The sequence below is a fragment of the Erythranthe guttata genome, chromosome 5 (genome assembly GCF_056151865.1).
Source record: "Erythranthe guttata isolate IM_541 chromosome 5, IM_541, whole genome shotgun sequence".
Taxonomy (NCBI): domain Eukaryota; kingdom Viridiplantae; phylum Streptophyta; class Magnoliopsida; order Lamiales; family Phrymaceae; genus Erythranthe; species Erythranthe guttata.
Window position 1 is genome coordinate 18283732 of NC_142537.1, and position 19165 is coordinate 18302896.

General features: G+C 33.9%; 4 protein-coding genes across 4 annotated transcripts in view; 2 read left to right on the plus strand and 2 right to left on the minus strand.

Moving 5' to 3' along the window:
* Positions 1 to 1383: 1383 nt before the first annotated feature.
* LOC148770834 (carotenoid 9,10(9',10')-cleavage dioxygenase-like) overlaps positions 1384 to 19165 on the minus strand; it is a 33084-nt gene continuing 15302 nt past the window's right edge. Inside the window, exons 4-5 of the mRNA XM_088818162.1 lie at positions 1633 to 1797; positions 1384 to 1520 (exon numbers count right to left, since the gene is read on the minus strand). Coding sequence (XP_088674288.1) covers positions 1398 to 1520; positions 1633 to 1797 — 288 coding nt within the window. The 3' untranslated portion in view covers positions 1384 to 1397. The remainder of the gene's footprint in view (positions 1521 to 1632; positions 1798 to 19165) is intronic.
* Positions 2534 to 5554, minus strand: LOC148770835 (carotenoid 9,10(9',10')-cleavage dioxygenase-like). The gene is made up of 10 exons (XM_088818164.1): positions 5454 to 5554; positions 5100 to 5240; positions 4913 to 5015; positions 4519 to 4802; positions 4203 to 4385; positions 3670 to 3748; positions 3441 to 3522; positions 3258 to 3320; positions 3038 to 3176; positions 2534 to 2948 (listed from the first exon to the last, which is right to left on the minus strand). The coding sequence occupies exons 1-10, from the start codon at positions 5538 to 5540 to the stop codon at positions 2574 to 2576; spliced, it is 1536 nt and encodes a 511-aa protein (XP_088674290.1). The 5' UTR covers positions 5541 to 5554; the 3' UTR covers positions 2534 to 2573.
* On the plus strand, positions 9483 to 12595 carry LOC105967021 (putative glycosyltransferase At5g03795). Its single transcript, XM_088818159.1, has 5 exons — positions 9483 to 9797; positions 9961 to 10612; positions 10703 to 10833; positions 10921 to 11269; positions 11840 to 12595. Exons 2-5 carry the CDS (start codon positions 10049 to 10051, stop codon positions 12488 to 12490), a joined length of 1695 nt encoding a protein of 564 aa, XP_088674285.1. The 5' UTR covers positions 9483 to 9797; positions 9961 to 10048; the 3' UTR covers positions 12491 to 12595.
* Positions 16359 to 17475, plus strand: LOC105967022 (ethylene-responsive transcription factor TINY). The gene has a single exon (XM_088818160.1). It carries the CDS (start codon positions 16564 to 16566, stop codon positions 17350 to 17352), a length of 789 nt encoding a protein of 262 aa, XP_088674286.1. The 5' UTR covers positions 16359 to 16563; the 3' UTR covers positions 17353 to 17475.

Sequence of the window (19165 nt, forward strand, 5' to 3'; positions counted from 1 at the left end):
AAACTGCAAATTCGGAGAAAAAGTGGGCCAAAAGTGAAAATATCCAAACTCTGAAGAATTAAAGACCGGACGGCCGTCCGGATTTCAGAGCTTATTCTCGCACGGCCGTCCGGGTTTACGAGGTGGCGCAGTGAAGGAAGTTTAATTACACAAGGAAACCCGCCCTATTATATTTTTGCACCATATTTAAAGGCCAAATAGCACACAATTAGGAATTTATCATTTATCTTTTATCTTTTATCTTTTATCTTTCATCTTTCTACACGCGATCAAGAAGCACAAGAACGAAGACGAAGACTTGACGAATCTTCATCATAGTTCTCCTCTTTTATTTTTATTCATAGCTTTTATGTATTTTTCGTATTGTTACTATGCTTTTCGTAGAGAACATGAGTAGCTAAGTTTTTATTCTAGGATTTTGTTGGAACCCTATGTGGTGATTCGAACCTATTTTTCTAATATTATGCAAGTTTAAATTCTTCGATTATTTCTCCTATTTGATCTTATTTAGCGCATGAAAGTAGCTAATTTATGTTGCTATATGTTATTGTTAGAATTGATTGACATATCGTTTTAATAATTAGAACAAGGATATGAGAGCCTTCGAGTAGTTTTCACCGGATGAGTGTGTTAATTGCATGTATTATCGTAGACATACAGATAATCCCTTAGGTAGCCGTTTACGAGACTTGTTATTTTAATGCTTTATTCATACTAGGTTTGCATAGACATATAGTGAATCGTGTATGAATAATAGACTCATAATACACGCGACAACGGGTTATGAGTAATTTCGTGTCTTGGGTTAATAATCGGGAATCGTAACTTGCATGATAGAGGTTTAATTGGGTGATGAATTATCGCATAGGGGGAAGATAAAATCCTAGATCCGTTTTATATTGATATTTTCTCGTGATTATTTGCTTTCTTAATTAGTTTAATTGATTAATTGATTTAAATTGACAAACTTGCGTAGGCTGGATAAAAATTATAATTGTTAAAATTTGGTACTTAGGATTAGGATTAGGTAATTTGCGTATTCCCTGTGGGATCGACATCCGACTCTCACGAGTCCACTTTACTACTTGTTTGCGATACGTGCACTTGCGTGTTGGTATTTAGCACCCAACATGGACCCATCGGGTCTCGGGTCCTAAAGATCGGGACCCGAAACCGACCCATACATTTTCGGGTCCGGGTCCATGGTCAACAGGGCGGGGCCGGGGCGGTCGCCGGAGCGGGTCCGACCCGGCCCGTGACCATGTCTAAGTCCTACCATTGAAAACAAGCTAGGTCCGCCCCTGGATCCATAAATATTTTACATAAAGTAACACGTGTGCGATATTTATACATAAAAAAGTATCCGATCCATATTATTATTTCATCAGATTTAGCATCTACAAGACCGGTTTAATCAAAAAAGGCATGAAAGCTCCATGAAATCCATAAGGCACTCTGCATGGAAGTGTAATTTTGGCAACCGGTTCACTAGAAAATTTCTTTGCATCAACTATGTACACCTGAAATATATTACATTTACATTATAAAAATTAAAATTAAATTAAATGCCATCGTACAATATATCGTAAATATCAAACGCAATGAGAAATTGACGAGAAATTGGTGATAAACCTGAGAAATGTCGGTGGTCTCGTTATGAACGAAAGTGACGATCCAACCATCGTCTTCTTCAACATTATCTCCATTTTTTGCCACAAATGCAGATCCCGTGCAGAATGTATTTTCTGGAAACATATGGTACTGAACTTTTGCAAATCCCTTTGCATCTTTCTTGCCCTAATTAATTTCACGCAATATATTAGTGTTAAAAGAGAGGTTTAGACGATGCTACACCCGGTGATATACACCAGATGCTTTTTAACTGTTGATGAGGTTAAATTACTATCCACTAAGTACACATACATATATATCTGTGTGTGTGTGTGTGTGTGTGAGATTATATCAAATCAAGGATTAAAAAACACCGGGTGTATATCGCCAGGTAGGGGTATGACCTAGTCGAGCTCGCCTGTTTTGGTAGGCTTGACCTCGAGCCGAGCTCGCGTTCATTTTGCCGAGCTCAAGCTCGTCGAGTTTCTTTTTATTTTGGCTCGAGCTCGACTCCAAGTTCACTTTTCGTTTTTTTTTTCTATTAATTTTTTATTATTAAAAAAATATTTAGGTTATAGTAAAAAATTACAAAATAACCAATAATATATATATATATATATATATATATATATATATATTTCGAGTTTTTTCCGAGCCGACTCACCGAGCTCACGAGTCGGCTCAACTCATTGAACCATCCCTATCACCACAGTGTAGCATCAAATCCCCACAGTTTAGAGAGAGATACATAGATCTAGAGAGAGAGAGAGAGAGATTACTCACCTTGGAGAGAGTTATATCTTCTAGACATAGTTTGGCCAGCCCATTATACTTGACCATGCCTGTGAAAATATTTTCTCAATAAATTAAAACAACAATATTATAATCAAAACAAGAACTAATTCTAAATATATATTTAGAAAAAAAAAAAAAACCAGGATTTTTTTTTTTGAACTTAAAATTTAAATATATATAGACATAGCAGTACCTGCAGCAGAGCTGGCAGTGGAATCAACAACTTGTGCATAGCCATATTTATTTCTGATTCCTGTAAAATTGTGATTAATCATAGGAAAATCCATTGAAAATTCAGATCCTGTTATATAACTCTGATTCTCTACTATTCCACTTTCCATGTTAATTCTCCACATATATGGACGAGAAAATAGAAAACCCTCTTCATCATTATTATTATTATTATTATTATTATTATTATTATTATTTAATGAATTATTTAAATGTTTTAATCCTCTGGAGAACCAATCATATTTGTCTATGCCCATCTCCGGTGGTCCTGGAATTATTGAATACTCAGCTCTACATGCCATTACCACCACCTGTAATTATTAATTAAGTATATTAATTAAATTAATTGCATAATTATTCCTTTTTTTTTTTAAAAAAAATAATTAAAAACAATAATTACCTCGTCACCTTCCTCATAACAATTGATAATGTGAAATGCAGTACATGGCTCCACTTCGAACCAACGCATGGAATCGGCGTCTCCGTAACGAGGCATAACTCCGATTCTTGCGTATTTTTCCTTTTCAAATTTCATTAACCTACGTACACACATTCATATTTAAAATTTAAATTATATGTCGAATTACGAAAATTTATACGAAAATTTTATATATACTTACGGGCCTCCCATGAAAAGTCGGCTTGGATCGACAATTAACGGAACATCCAGTATAATATTGTACCTATAAATTAATTATATTAAAAAAAACTAGCATTAAAATGAAGATAATAATAATAATAATAATATTCGTTGTCAATATAAATCGAATTTTTTTTCAATTTAATTTAAATATATATTATACCTCTGAGTAATCCCCATTTCATGGCAGATGATGCTCCTTTCCAATTTCAGATCAACTTTATGAATTAACTTTTTTCCATCAGCTGAGATAAGATAATGTTACCAGAAATTACATAGAAATAAATATTATTATATTATTTATTTATTTGATTTTCTTAATATATAAACACATAAATTTTCCCAGCCAATTAATTAATGTGGGAATTTATTTGAACATAAAAATAATATACCTGAGATGCAACCTAGTACGAGGTAAGGTTTTCGAGCATCAAATCCAATCGTAACAAGTTCACCTGTTCCTGGAGCTTTCTGTGTCCAAAAATATTTTTAAATCATTGTATCAAATTATCAATTAATTCAATTATTATATAATTAAGGGTAAATTACGACCACCCCTGAGTTATGGTAAAATTATGAAAAACCCCCTCCTGTTTGGGTAATTACAGCTGGCATGCCATGCACCCTCTCAAGTCTCAACTATGTATTATCTTACGAAAAGACCCCTCCAGAGGTAAATTTATGGGTGTTCATTCGGTAAAACTGAACCGAAATTTTTATATGCCAACATTTCTTACCGTTTACCCAACTAAATATACGATTTGGTTCGGTAAATAACCGAATTACATAATTTTATGTAAAAATATTTAAAAGGAGGGGTTGGCTGTAATTACCCAAATAAGAGGGGTTTTTTCGTAATTTAACCATACTTCAGGGGTGGACGTAATGCTGATCGAATGAATAACGGAAGTAGTTAATTAACTACCTTGGGATGGCTTGAAAATGGGCGATTCCATGAACGAAGAATACTACGCCAAGGGCCAAGCGTTTGGAGGGTAAAAATGTTAATTTCTTGAGGCATGTCATTTTCGGCGGTCGAATAATACTTCCCCGCATGCTCGATAATATTCGTATTGCTCATATCTTCGTTCACCCTACCAAACCTTAGCTACAAAAATACAAAAAAAAAATATATTAAAAAAAAACCGAGAAATTAAGTAATAAATGATAATATTTATGAAAATTAATTTTCAATAAATACCATGTTGAGAATGAAGGCTAAATTAATTTTCAATAAATACCATGTTGAGAATGAAGGCTGATAAAACAGCAGCAGAGTCGCCTTCGACAGCCGGGATAAAAGCTGGTTTATTCCTTTGTTTATCGATTTTATACGTATCAGTTTCGACATATTTGTTTTTGTAAACAATATTCCATTTATTAATATTACTGTCGTCGTTACTCGTGTTATAAATCTTGTTGAAATAGAGAGCATGAATCATTCCTTCTCCTTCTATCCATACGCGGCTCGATTTTCCGAGAATTGATATTGTCGATTTTGGCCCTCCATGTATAGGGTTCGACCCTACATTACAAAAAAAAATTAAAGTTGTTAGTGAAATGTATCATTTAATATAAATATATATCCAACAGTACTGAGAATTAATATCATTTAATTAGTAGAGTGTACGTTACCGTTTCTTAAGAAGACACCTTCCGGAAATTCATCAGGAATTTCGCCCTCTATGGCGGTAACTCTTACGGCTTCTTCAATTTCATCGACTGGGGCAAAGTTCCTCTTCCATTTTACAATGAATTAATCAGCCGATTAGAAAAAAAAATAATAAAAATTAGAGAGGGACGATTGGAGTAAATTAATTACCTGAGAAGGGAGATAAGGGTCGTCAACAAACGTAAAGACATGATCGACGAATCTGTCCAGTAATCTCACTGAGGTTTCCTTAATCGCCTTTTGGACATCGCTAATCAGAATCGGAATTTTCGGCAAATCTCTCAACACACGCTGTTCGTTGTCCACAAAACTATCTTTATATATAAAATTAAAGAAAGTTACGATAGGACAAGCTAAGAAACCCTAATGGCATATTTGTAAATAAAGAACCATACAAGTTCGTTAAAGATTCATAGTCGTGTCAAGTATTTACGAGAGCGAGATTCATACAGTGGTCAGTGCAATAATGTCGATCTATACGAAAATACATATATTTTTACGTACCTTAGTAGAAGATGACAAGGAGGCCTTTGGATGATCGAATTTGTAATAATTGTTATTCGGAGGTCTATTTGAGCCACAACTCACCATTTGATGTGCATAGCTACAACCTGACATCTCTCTCTCTCTCTCTCTCTCTCTCTCTCTCTCTCTCTCTCTCTCTCTCTCTCTCTCTCTCTCTCTCTCTCTCTCTCTCTCTCTCTCTCTCTCTCTCTCTCTCTCTCTCTCTCTCTCTCTCTCTCTCTCTCTCTCTCTCTCTCTCTCTCTCTCTCTCTCTCTCTCTCTCTCTCTCTCTCTCTCTCTCTCTCTCTCTCTCTCTCTCTCTCTCTCTCTCTCTCTCTCTCTCTCTCTCTCTCTCTCTCTCTCTCTCTCTCTGTGTGTGTGTGTGTGTGTGTGTGGGTGTGTGTGTGTCTGAAAAAGATAACACGCTTTATATATATATATATATAAAATACTAAGTTATTTGGCAATGACAAAAAGGGCATCTTTAGAGCATCATCTCAATCCTCGTACATGACAAAGGCATCTTGCTTCTCATTAGTCATTATTAACAAAGATATATTAATTATGATCAAGATCTTGTCTTTTGTGTGTGTGTGTGTGTGTGTGTAATTTATTATGAGTGATCAATATATACAAAGATTTAGTGAATGCCTTGTATTTGGAAGGAAAGAAGAATGTGTAGCCCAAAAGGTTGGGGCTTTTTTGTAATTTCAGATTGTTCATGAGATAAAAAGACAAAAGCTATAATATAAATTTCAAGAAAAGATGAAACCCTCCATAATTTAAAGGTTAATAGCCCAACCAACAAATATGTCAAAATATAAAGTAGCGAAATAGAAAAAAAAAAGAAAAAAAAAAAACCTCCAATGAGGCATACATGGAACCTTTAGTCTTTTTAAATAGGGTAAATTACAAACACCCCCTAAGGTATGGTCAAATTACAAAAAAATCCCTCTCGTTTGGATAATTACATCTACCCCCTCAACTATGATTTTTTCTTACACCTCCACCCTTATGGTGCCAAATTCAACATAATCATCTAGATTCCGTGAAATGTGCTCTAGTTTGTGCTCGTTTTGTGTAAAAATACAGTTTCCGATGCACCACAAACTGATATATACAAGCTAAAAATCACATATTATGATCATCTTGCTTCATAATGTAGAGTTTGAATGGGATAAAATGGGTACAAAAGTGATAATATTCCATACAATCTCGAAGATTCCACTAAATTTGAGGAGTTGAGGGGGTGGTTGTAATTATCCAAACAAGAGTGGTGTTTTTGTAATTTGACCATACCTCAGGGGGGTGTTTGTAATTTACCCTTTTAAATATGACAAATTACGGCCACCCCTAAAGTATGGTCAAATTACAAAAAATTCCTCTTGTTTAGGTAATTACAGTCACTTCTCCTTTTAAATATTTTTACATAAAATTTATGTAATTCGGTTATTTACCGAACCAAATCATCTATTTAGTTCGGTAAATGGTATGAAATGTTGGCCTACCGAATTTTCGGTTCGATTTTACGGAATTAACATCCCTAAATTTATCTATGGAGAGGTCTTTTCCTAAGATAATACATAGTTGAGGGGGCGGCTGTAATTACCCAAACAAGAGGAGAATTTTCGTAACTTGATCAGAACTCAGGGGTGGCCGTAATTTGCCCTTTAGCATAATACATTCACAACATTTTAGTATTACCATTACCCTTATGAGGGTAAATTTTGTCTTCAAAAAGGAGCATAAATAAACGGTACGTCTGCAGTGGCGGATCCAGGACGAAAATTCAGAGCATGGCAGCTGTACCGAGTACAAGAATTTACTGTATAGTAGGGTTAAATTTTCGGGGGTTCGGGGGTAGCGCCCCTGGAAAAAAAAAATTGAACATTTTTTTATTGGATAAATTAGGAGAAGGGAAAAAAAATTGAAACTTTTTTTTTTTTTTTGATAAATTAGGAGAATAAAAAATTTAGGAATTTTTTTGTATATTTTGAATTTTGGGTAGACTAAATAATAATATAGATATAATATAATGTATTTTTTGGAAGAGGGGCTAAAAAAAATAAAAAAAATTAGGACTTTTTTTGTATATTTTGAATTTTGGGTGGACTAAATAATAATATAAATGTAATATAATGTGTTTTTGGGGAGAGGAGCTAAAAAAAAAAAAGAAAACAGTTAGAATTTTTTTATATATTTTTAAATTTTGAGTGGACTAAATAGTAATATAAATATAATATAATGTGTTTATGGGAGAGGGGCTCAAAAAAAATTTAGACAAAAAAAATAAACAATACTTTTTTGTACCATAATGGAGTCGAACTCATGAGTTCATCTAACAGCTGAAGATCTTTGCCACTAAGGCAAATTTATTTTCATTATTTGGGGTGGTCCATGGCATACTTGGCCACCCCCTAGATCCGCCCCTGTACGTCTGCAAGAGTAGAATTGACATTTTTCGAAAAATATTCCATGAAAATCTACACAACAAGGGGTCAGTGTAAGACATAAACAAAGCTCAGAAGATTTTGATAATTACCGACAAGTAATGGAGTTTTTTATAATTTAGTCTAATTTCAAGCTGGTTTTCATAATTTACCATTCAAATTAGGAAAAATGAGTTTTTTAGTCCTGTAAGTTTGCTAGTTGAGAGTTTTAGTCTACCATGTTTCAAAATCAGAATTTTAGTCCTGTAAGTTACAAAAGTTGAGAATTTTGGTCCTATGACCTGCTATAACAGGTAATGTGATGGTTGGTTGAATGAGTTGGCATTTAAAAATATTAAAATAAATAGATTAAAAATAAATTAGGTGATGTGGCTAATGAGTTGGAAATTTTTGAAGGGAAATAAAATATACCATCAATTTTTCGTTAATGAATGAAATAAGCATTTTTGCAGTAACTATTTTTAATTAATATTTCATAGTTTTCAATTGTTAAAAATATTAATTAACTATATTTTATTACTCGTTATGGATATTTGTTACTCTTGGTTTGATAATGTATTTTATGTTTGGAGGATCTAGAATACTTTTTTGATATATTTAATTTAATAGAGTTTTGAATATATTTTATTCTTTTTTGGCTAATTCTTAAATGTGTATTTGATTTCTTATACTAATTATGATTGTGCATGTCATTTAACTTTACAACAAGGTTTAATAAAAGGTTTTTTTTCGGTTTTATGTTGAATTTAATTGTTGGTTCAATTTCATTGTAATCACCAAGTATAGATTTGTAAAAAAATGAAATATTTAGATAAATATTAATTTAATTATTATTTTTATCAAAAAACTAAGAAATATTAATTACACGTTAGTTAGTCTTATTTCCTTCATAAAAATATAGTTGTAGATTTTATTCAATGGGTTTATTGTGGTTCTTTATTGCAAATATAACAAAAAAAATTAAATATACAAATTTAATATGTTAAAATTTCCTCATTATTTTGGTGAATTTGACATTGAGAATTATTTTTTTCTCCAAAACCATCCAACTAATTAGCCACATCACCTAATTTATTTTTAATCTATTTATTTTAATATTTTAAATGCCAACTCATTCAACTAACCATCACATTACCTGTTATAGCAGGTCATAGGACCAAAATTCTCAACTTTTGTAACTTACAGGACTAAAATTCTGATTTTGAAACATGATGGACTAAAACTCTCAACTAGCAAACTTAGAGGACTAAAAAACTCATTTTGCCTTCAAATTATATATCAGAGTTTAAGATTCCAAATCCAATCATTAGAATAGGATTCTCCTTTTATAAGGAAATTTTCACAATTATGTCATATTTTAGTCAATGATTTCCTTTCATACCTTCAAAAAAGAGAAAGAAAATCAGATTAACAATATATTTCCGGAATATTAATAATAAAATGGACCAAAATTTTAATTTTCTTCCCCTTTTTGCCCTTTTGGTGTTTTTGAGGTTGTAAATTTAATTGTATACCAATCTCGAGGAAGAAGATGAATCATTTAATATATATAAATATCCAAAAAAAATATCAAATAAATACAAAAGAGTGGCGTTTAAGCAAAATCTTTGCTATTTTGATGATTTTTTAATTTTATTTTTTTCATTATTTTTAATTAATTTCAATATTTTAATTCTTATTTGTTTGTTTATCGGAGAAAAAAACAGCCAACTAGAAACTTAAACCTGTAAGCAAATTCCGACGCCATTGTTACACATGTAAGATCCCAGAAAGTTTATATTTGCGGCAACCCCAATGCATGGCAAACCCTAATACGTCATTACACATATACAATCAGATTCTGTATCTATCTTCTTCCTCCAATTTCAGTTCCTGCGTTTCAAATTCAACCAAGGTAATAAATTCAATTAAATTCTCTTTTTTTTTTCAATTTTAATTCTTGATTCTGCCCTTCAATTTTTTTTATGTTATAATTAATTGTTGTTTGTTGTTTAATTAATCGTCGTATACTGCATAATTTTTTGTCTGAATATTATGAATTTTTGGTATATTTGCAGGAGAATTGATTAATTAATTAATTGATTGATTAATTAATTAATCAACTGGATTTTCGATTCTTGAATTGTTTTCTGGGGATTAATATTTATGGGTAACGAATATTTCAACCACAGATGTAAAGTAGAAACAAAAAGAATAATATGGCTGATTGGTTTGATTTTTGCCTCAGTTTTAATAATTAAGCATTTTGAGTTACCCTATAGGGATCGAAGCATGCTCTCCTTGTTATTTTCTGGCAAATCCCATTTCGATAATAATAATCGAAATAACTCGACGTCAGTGACAAAGTCGGAAAATGCGATAGATGAATCTTCTTCGTATGAATTATCGAACGAAGACGAAGTTGGTTTGATTAGTAGTATTAGTCCGTCGTCGTCTCTTAGTTTCGGAGAAAACGGTTCGATTTCAATTTCGATTCCGCCCGAGAATTCAAGAATTGGTGGCGGGCCCACAAGCCCGGATATTTCACCGGGGCCCGCGATTTCGCCTTCTCGATCGGTTTCTCCTATAATTAATAATGAAATAAATGACGAGAAATCGAAGAAGAGTGATGTTATTGTAAGTCCTCCGACGAAGGAAGTTCCGTCGGTGCTATCGGTATCCGAGATGAAGGATACGTTGATCCATAGTCGTGTTTCTTCGTTTTCAAAGGTACATTGAGCTTTTATTAACTAGTTTAAGAAATTGAAATATATATTTTATATGTATATATATAAAGAGAAAAATCGTATTATTATGCAGAGTCCACATTGGCCTTCGAAAGCCGATCAAGAATTATTAGAAGCAAGAATCCAAATTGCGAATGCACCAATCATCGGGAATCATCCCATCTTACATGCCCCTATTTATCGGAATCTCTCCTCGTTTGTAAGGTCGAAATTTCACAAATTTATTTTTCAATTTTAGTAATTTCAATTTTTTTTATTATTATTGAACTTTCTTTCATATTTAAAATGCAGGAGCTACGAAATCATGGAAGAGAAGCTCAAGATTTACATCTACAAGGACGGTAAAAAACCCGTTTTTCATAAGCCACGGCTCAAAGGAATATACGCTTCCGAGGGGTGGTTCATGAAGCTTCTAGAAGAAAGTAAACAATTTGTGACCAACGATCCGTTACAAGCCCACTTGTTTTACTTACCGTTTAGCTCTCAACTATTGGTGGATTACGTATACGTCCCTGATTCTCACTCTTTTCACGAAATAAACATGTACCTTAAAAACTACCTCGACGCAATCAAAGGAAGGTACCTCTTTTGGAATAGAACCGATGGGATGGACCATTTCCTCGTCGCTTGCCATGATTGGGTAATTATGCATTATTTTTTATTTTTTTCCACATAGAACACACACGAAAATCGAAAATTATAGATAATTTTGATGATATATATATTTGTATACTGTGTGTTTCATTGCTATTGGTACTATATATAGATATATGATTTAGCCCTTCTTCGGTTGGGAGTGTAAGCCGTGATTTATTACATAGTTAGATCCGATTTGGTGTTTGGTCAAATTCGATAACTTTCGAGTTGGTCCGAAATGCCTTAAAATTTTGCCCTTATGTATTAGGTATCGGATCTTCTTCGACTGGGCTATAAAACTGGGTCAAATTTAAAAAAAAAAAATTAGGGCCTTGTTTGGGTGGTGAGAGTTGCTATGATTAATTAAATAATTTGAGTTTATTGGATGTTTGGTTAGTCAATTGCAGAAAAAAATGCGTTTAATCTTGGCTGAATGGGAGATTAATTGAAAGATTAATTAGTTATTGGACCTCTCTGAGTCCAAATTACTTATTATTATTTAATCTTATCTTCGCCGATCTTATATTGAACCAAACGAGGTCTTACATGTTACATCAATTTATGTTCCTTTCAGGCACCGATAGAGACTAGGAAACTCATGGCAAATTGCATACGCGCATTATGCAATTCCGATATCAAAGAAGGCTTCCGACTCGGAAACGACGTCTCCCTTCCGGAAACAAAGGTGCCCTCGCCTCAAAAGCCACTGGCGAAAATCGGGGGCGCCCCTCCCTCGGACCGAAAAATTCTCGCATTTTTCGCGGGTAAAATGCACGGTTATCTCCGTCCGATACTATTAAAATATTGGGAGAATAAAGATCCCGATATGAAGATTTTCGGTCGGTTGAAAAAGGATAGCTACGCTTGGCACATGAAGAATAGCAAGTATTGCATATGCGCCAAGGGCTACGAAGTGAATAGCCCTAGGGTTGTTGAGGCACTTGTGAACGGATGCGTGCCGGTGATTTTGTCGGACAATTTCGTCCCTCCGTTTTTCGAGATTTTGGATTGGGAGTCGTTTGCCGTCTTTGTTCTCGAGAAGGATATTCCGAATTTGAAGAATATACTCGTCTCGATTTCGGAGAGTAGGTACGTTGAGATGCAGCGTAGGGTTACGCAAGTGAGGCAGCATTTTCTTTGGCATAGTACACCTTTGAAATATGATTTATTTCATATGGTGCTTCATTCAATTTGGTATAATAGAGTTATGAGGCTGTCTGCTTAGTAATGAACTTGTTATCTGAATTAAAAAAAAAGTTTATTTATTTATTTTTAATTGCAAATTAATGTATTAAATATTTGAAGAATAATGTATACCAATATGCTCAAAGAAGCATCAAATTTAGATGATATGATTTGATTGAACTACAGTTAAGAAAAGGTTTAATTTGAATATATGTAAATATTGTTATTATTTATAGATTAATATTGAATATTTTTTATTAATTATTATTTTAGTGGTATTTCAAAGAATAATAAGGTACAATGATTTTTTTTTAAACATGAAGTTATAATTGAAGGCCATATTATACAGCACAATGATACGACATACAATTTAATTATATTATTTAATTATTAGTTAGTTAGTATTTTATTATTAATTAATTAGAATAGTATATTTATATTGAATATAGCCATACGTGGGTTTAGGGTTAGGAGGTTTAGGATATATATTAAGTATTTTATTAGTTTAGGTAATTATCTTTCCTAGTTAGATTAGGATTCCAGGGTTTTATTCTCTTTAAATAGTCGTATTGTGCTAGGGTTTTAGAATGAAGAGAAATAATAAAGAAGAGTTTTCTTACGCTTTCGTAAAGAAATCTTATGATACACAAGAGATCGCATCAATTGGTATCAGAGCGAAGTTGCGATTAACACCAACGCTTCGTTAGCAAGGCAGAGATTATATCAAAGCTAAGCTGGAGCAAAGTTGAGATCACATCAAAACTTTATGAAAATCATGATGTCCGAAACAAGACGGTTAGAGCGATTGGAGAAATCCGTAGAGAGATTACGGATTGATTTTCAGAAATTGCTTGAACAAAGTCAAGGACGACGTCAACGCCATCACAAAAGCCGAAGGGACCGCCGCCCATCACCGCCAACGCCACCACCGCCGCTGCCGAGCCTATCGCCGGAGGGAGAGGAAGAGGACGACGATGACTTTTTCGAAGAACCTCAATTTTTTGTGAGTTCACCGAAAAAAGAAGAATCGGACCCTACTGAGATAAAGTGGGACGAAGAGCCGAAAGAAGAAGAATCGGAGTCAACTGAGATAAAGTGGGACGAAGACGAGAAATTAACCAGAGAGGAGAGCGAAGAGCTACTATGGATATTGGGAGATTTCCATGTTGTTGAAAGGAAAAAAGACGAACAAGAATTGGTGATTGTGAATGAACCGGAATCTGAAAAGGTAATTGAAGAGGCTTATTTATCGGGAAAAATATTGAAAATTTTTCCAAAAGCCTTGAGGAGTTCGTTCGATCAACCTAAACAATGTGGTAAAAATCTTGATCGTTCGTCATGTTTTTCGGATTCACTCGGGACGCAATTCGATGTAGTCAAACACAGGTGGAAGCGCAAAAGAGAGAGCTGCAATTATTGGAACCTTGAGGACAAGGTTCATTTCAAGAGGGGTGGTTTGATACGACATACAATTTAATTATATTATTTAATTATTAGTTAGTTAGTATTTTATTATTAATTAATTAGAATAGTATATTTATATTGAATATAGCCATACGTGGGTTTAGGGTTAGGAGGTTTAGGATATATATTAAGTATTTTATTAGTTTAGGTAATTATCTTTCCTAGTTAGATTAGGATTCCAGGGTTTTATTCTCTTTAAATAGTCGTATTGTGCTAGGGTTTTAGAATGAAGAGAAATAATAAAGAAGAGTTTTCTTACGCTTTCGTAAAGAAATCTTATGATACACAAGAGATCGCATCACACAATTGCCAGGTATACACTTATTTACAAATTACACATGGAGTTCAAAAAAAAATAATTGTTTAAATTTTTATATATGGTAAATTGCGGCCACCCTTTGATGTATGGTCAAATTACGAAAAAATAGCTTTTATGTTTGTGTAAATATTAAATATATATTATTATATCATTTTAAAAGGTAAATTTACCTTTTCTTTTTTGCCCTTTTCGTGGAGAAAATTAAAATCCTTTTAAAGTATCATAGGAATTTTATTCTTGCAAGGAAAGTTACATTATCAATCAAATCCTTATTTAAATACAATTCTTTTAAAAATTAATAAATAAATAAATTAAGAGCCCCTATAAAAATCGACACAACTTGTAAAAACCCTAAAACCCTGTTTCGATTTTTGCGGCAGTTGATAAAATCATGGGACTTCTTTCTTGGTTCTACGGTTCCAAACAACAGAAAAAGGAAAACACGGCGGCGCGTAAGCCCCACGACTCTTCTGAAGCGCCGGCCAAGGAAAATACGGCGGCGCGTAAACCCCACGAGTCTAATGAAGCGTCGGACGACGAGAACACGGCGGCGCGTGAGAGCCACGAGTCTTCTGAAGCGTCGGAGATGAACGGAGCAGTGGAGATCCGACGACACAACCCGCCGCCAATCGACGTGACGGTTCTGGAAATCGGGACGGCGGATAAGGAGGTCCTAGCCGGGTACTGCCCTGTATCCAATGTGATCGAGCCTTGCACTTGGAAGGTTCTGCCGGCGCGTGAGGACTCTGCGAAGATTCGAATTGTTTTTTGAGTTATATATAATAATAATATATAGAACATAAATCGTGGTTTCTTTGTCTGAAATTTGACATGTTTTTTTTTTAGGTTAAAAGCGTTTTTTGCATGTTTATTTATTTGCATTGAGAATTAACTTTTTATTTTTATTTTTAGATGTTATTAGATTTATATTTTGAGGCTTTCTTTTTTCATGTCATTCATAATTGCGTCTACTTCGATATCGGGTGCCAAAGAATCGAGTCGAGCTGAATAAATGGTTGTTCAAGTTTATTTGAAATATTATCGAGTTCTGAAAATCGTGTTTGAGCTTGATTTGATTAGTTTTTCGATTGAGTTCGAACTAATTAGGTTGATTTTATTCTTACAATGTTTATATACATATGTATATTTGTGCATAGTGTGGTATAAATCAAGAATGAGAATATAATTGATAATCACTGTGTGTTGTGTGTCAGAGTACAATAAAAATGGTGGAAAATTTGCAAGCAGAAAAGGGTACACACACAGGTGAAAGGTCAAACTTATTACTGCCTCTTTTCATTTCTTTCTCTTGTCAGATATATTTATTTAGGGGATGGGTCAAAAACTAATTTTATAAATAAATTAAAATAATTTTGTAAAACTAAAAGTTTGCATAAAATCTCAACATAAATGGGAAATTACTGTTCTCACCCCTCAAGTTTGCAATGATTCCACATTTGGTCCTCCATATTCATAAAAAAAAATTGGTCCGTCATGTTCCAATAATTTAACATTTTTGGTCATTTCCGTCAATTTACCGTTAGTTCGTTAGTTAAGACAGTGATAGGCACACACTTGATTCCGTTAGTTTTAACGGAACATTGACGGAAATGACCAAAAGTGTTGAATGTTTGAAACATAAGGGAACCAAATGTGGTTTCTATGAACATGGAGGCCAAATATGAAATAAGTGCAAACTTGAGGGACAAAACTGTATTTTTTCCCAACATAAACATAGTCACAAGATAGCAATGAAGATCATCCGATTTATTTCACCGGATGTATCATCTACAATAATATGTTTACATGTGTTATATTGTTATGGGTAAATTACACTTAGTACCCTTGAGGTTAGATATAATTAGCGTCAGACCCCCTCTAAAGTTTATAAAATTACGCATGCGGCCCTCTTTGAGATTTATAATTAGCTTTATAAATCCTAAAAATTTAGCAAATTACATTTTCCTCCCCTAATGTTAGGTCTAATTGCATGTACGCCGTTCTTACTCCCTTAATAATATTAATAGTTTTGTAATAAGATAGTAAAAGTGTTCTTGGTGATTATGACCTTACGTCCATAACATCTATATATGGACTATATATATTCCTTCAATTTCTCTACTAAATTAAATCTTTTTGTAAATCATTTTTTTAATTCAACCACTTCTCTCTCTTCATCTCTCTCTCTCTCTCTCTCTCTACTTTCTCTCTCTCTTGGAGGAACAACTGTATTTAGTACATTTCCTAGTATGGAAGTGTAAAATATCACATATATATTCACACACTCTTTAACAACTGGTTGCGCCGCCTCAAACTATATATAGTAAGTCATGGTTGCGCCGCCTCAAACTAGCTCCGGCGACAACGAGTTGTTCTCAAACTTATTATCATCATCATCATCATTAATTTTATCCCAAACACAATCTCTGCATCAGCGCGACGACGCCGCGAAGGGGCAGGCGGCGGCGGCGGTGGCGCCGGAATCCGGGAAGAAAATCAAGAGGATTCGAGAAAGCACCGCCACCGCCAGCAACAGCAGCAGGCACCCGGTGTACCGGGGAGTCCGAATGCGGAGCTGGGGAAAATGGGTTTCCGAAATCCGGGAGCCGCGCAAGAAATCGCGTATATGGCTGGGCACTTTCCCCACCCCTGAAATGGCGGCGCGTGCGCACGACGTGGCGGCGCTGAGCATCAAGGGCGCCTCCGCCACGCTCAACTTCCCAGAGCTAGCGGCCGCCCTCCCACGCCCCGTCTCCCTCAGCCCCCGCGACGTCCAGGCTGCCGCCGCGAAGGCGGCGGCGATGGAGAAGTTCGATGATTTGCCGTCGCCGTCGACGACAACTTCATCGTCTTCTTCGTCGCTGTCGTCTCTTGTTTCTTCGGTTGACCTGTCAACTGAGTCGGAGGAGGAACTGAGTGAAATCGTCCAGTTGCCGAGTTTAGGGTCGTACTTTGACTCGGTGGGGCTGAGGAGTGATTTTGTGTACATTGATAACGCGGCGGTGGAGGGATGGACGTTGGACTTGCACCCTTCTCCGCCGTGGGCTGGTGGTGGTGGGGTTATTGATGATGATGGTGGAATTTCTAGCTGTTTCGAAACCTTGTTCTGGAATTATTGATTTTAATTATGTTTTTTTTAATTTTAATTTTAATTTTCTTGAATTGAGAAAATATTTCTAGCTCTTTTTAATTTTTCATTAAAGGGCACATGAATTAATTTCTCCACCTTTCCATTATTCCAACCCTTGTCTGCTCTTGCTTTATTTTATGCTATGCTATATTATATTATATTAGATCAATTTATTAAAATATAAATTTTACATTTATGTTTGTGTAATTGTGTACTAGTTTATGGTTAAAATATTAGTAGATGTAATTTATTTTTTATGTTTTATTTTATTTATATTTTTATAAGATCTATTAAGTGTATATATCGAATTGTACTAGTATATATATATACATATCATCATTCCAAAACAATTTGGTCGTGTCGACCGGTGGAAATTAATTGTTGTACGAGTTAAGTGCCCAGTTTTTGTAGATACTGCACCCGATAAAATACGACATATGATCATGTACTATTAATCTATACATAATAACACATTACTCATGTATATCTGTGTGTGTAGTCGATAGTTGTTTGTACAGACGTACTGTGTCAAATTGCCCAATATTTTTCATTAGGTGTAGCATCTTGTAAAAGTATCGTTTTCGTTCTCGCATATCTATAAAAGGGCAAACAGTATCCTTTTCGTTCTCCACCATTTCTTTTACTTCAATTATTAGTTTCTATAAAAATATTTAAAAAAAAAAAAACGTTTTTATTCTTTTATTTTCTTTTATGAATAGAAATAGTACAAGTAGCAGTCAATTTTGTATGTACCATTATTCTACTTCAAGTATTTACGATTGCAACAGTTATCAGCTTATACATGTGCAAACTGCACTTGGAATATTATTATTAATCATTGCCACATTTCTTAAAGTAGATAAATTATATTTACCTCGTGTTATTTTTATTTTTTTTTTTGGATTTGGCGCGTGAAATTAGGTGTGTAGATTAATTTAAGGGTAAATTACAATCAGCCCTGAAGTAAGGTCTATTTACGAAAACCCTCCTCATATTTTTATAATTATATCCACCCCTTTGAAATTTGTAAATTTCTTAGATTAACACCCTTTTGTAGGGGTGAGTGAAAGAAATTTACAAACTCGAGGTGTCTGAATGTAATTTCTAAAGACGTAGGATTTTTTTTTCCGGAAATTAACTTTACCTCAGGGAGATGGTTGTAATTTACTGTTAATTTAATTTTTGAACAACTTAATTTATACTCCTCCGTCCCATTTTATATTTCATTTTTGTGTTATTATACATATATTAAGAAAATTAATAAACGTGCATAGGTTATAGTAAAAATATAGTAAATCATCAAAATATCCTTGTGATAAATTGTTTTTTAGTTAATTAATTAAGAAAACAATGCAATTGGTGATACATTTAAATACTCGATATCAACTCATTGATATAGTTACGTTCGAGCTGGACATGAGTCGGATTGGGCAATTATTGACCAATTATTTATCCGACCCGGCGTTCCAATTTTACTGAAAACAGAAAACTATTACCAGCCTGATCATTATATATGGGTCGATAATAATTCGCAACTGACTTTATCGAGTATTGATTTATCGAGGTTCCATTGTATGTTATATATAACATATGTGTGTTGAACCAATATATGTACTTCTTTTTGTATTTTCATGCCACACATTTCAAAAAAAATATACTTTTGGACACCAAAAATACAATAATACTCAATCATTAAAATACTTTGTTTTTTCAAACAACTAAAGTTTTGAATTGATATAGTTGGAGTTATGTGATACGATAAATCAAATCGCATTATTTGTGGGCTTCTCTAAATAGTATAC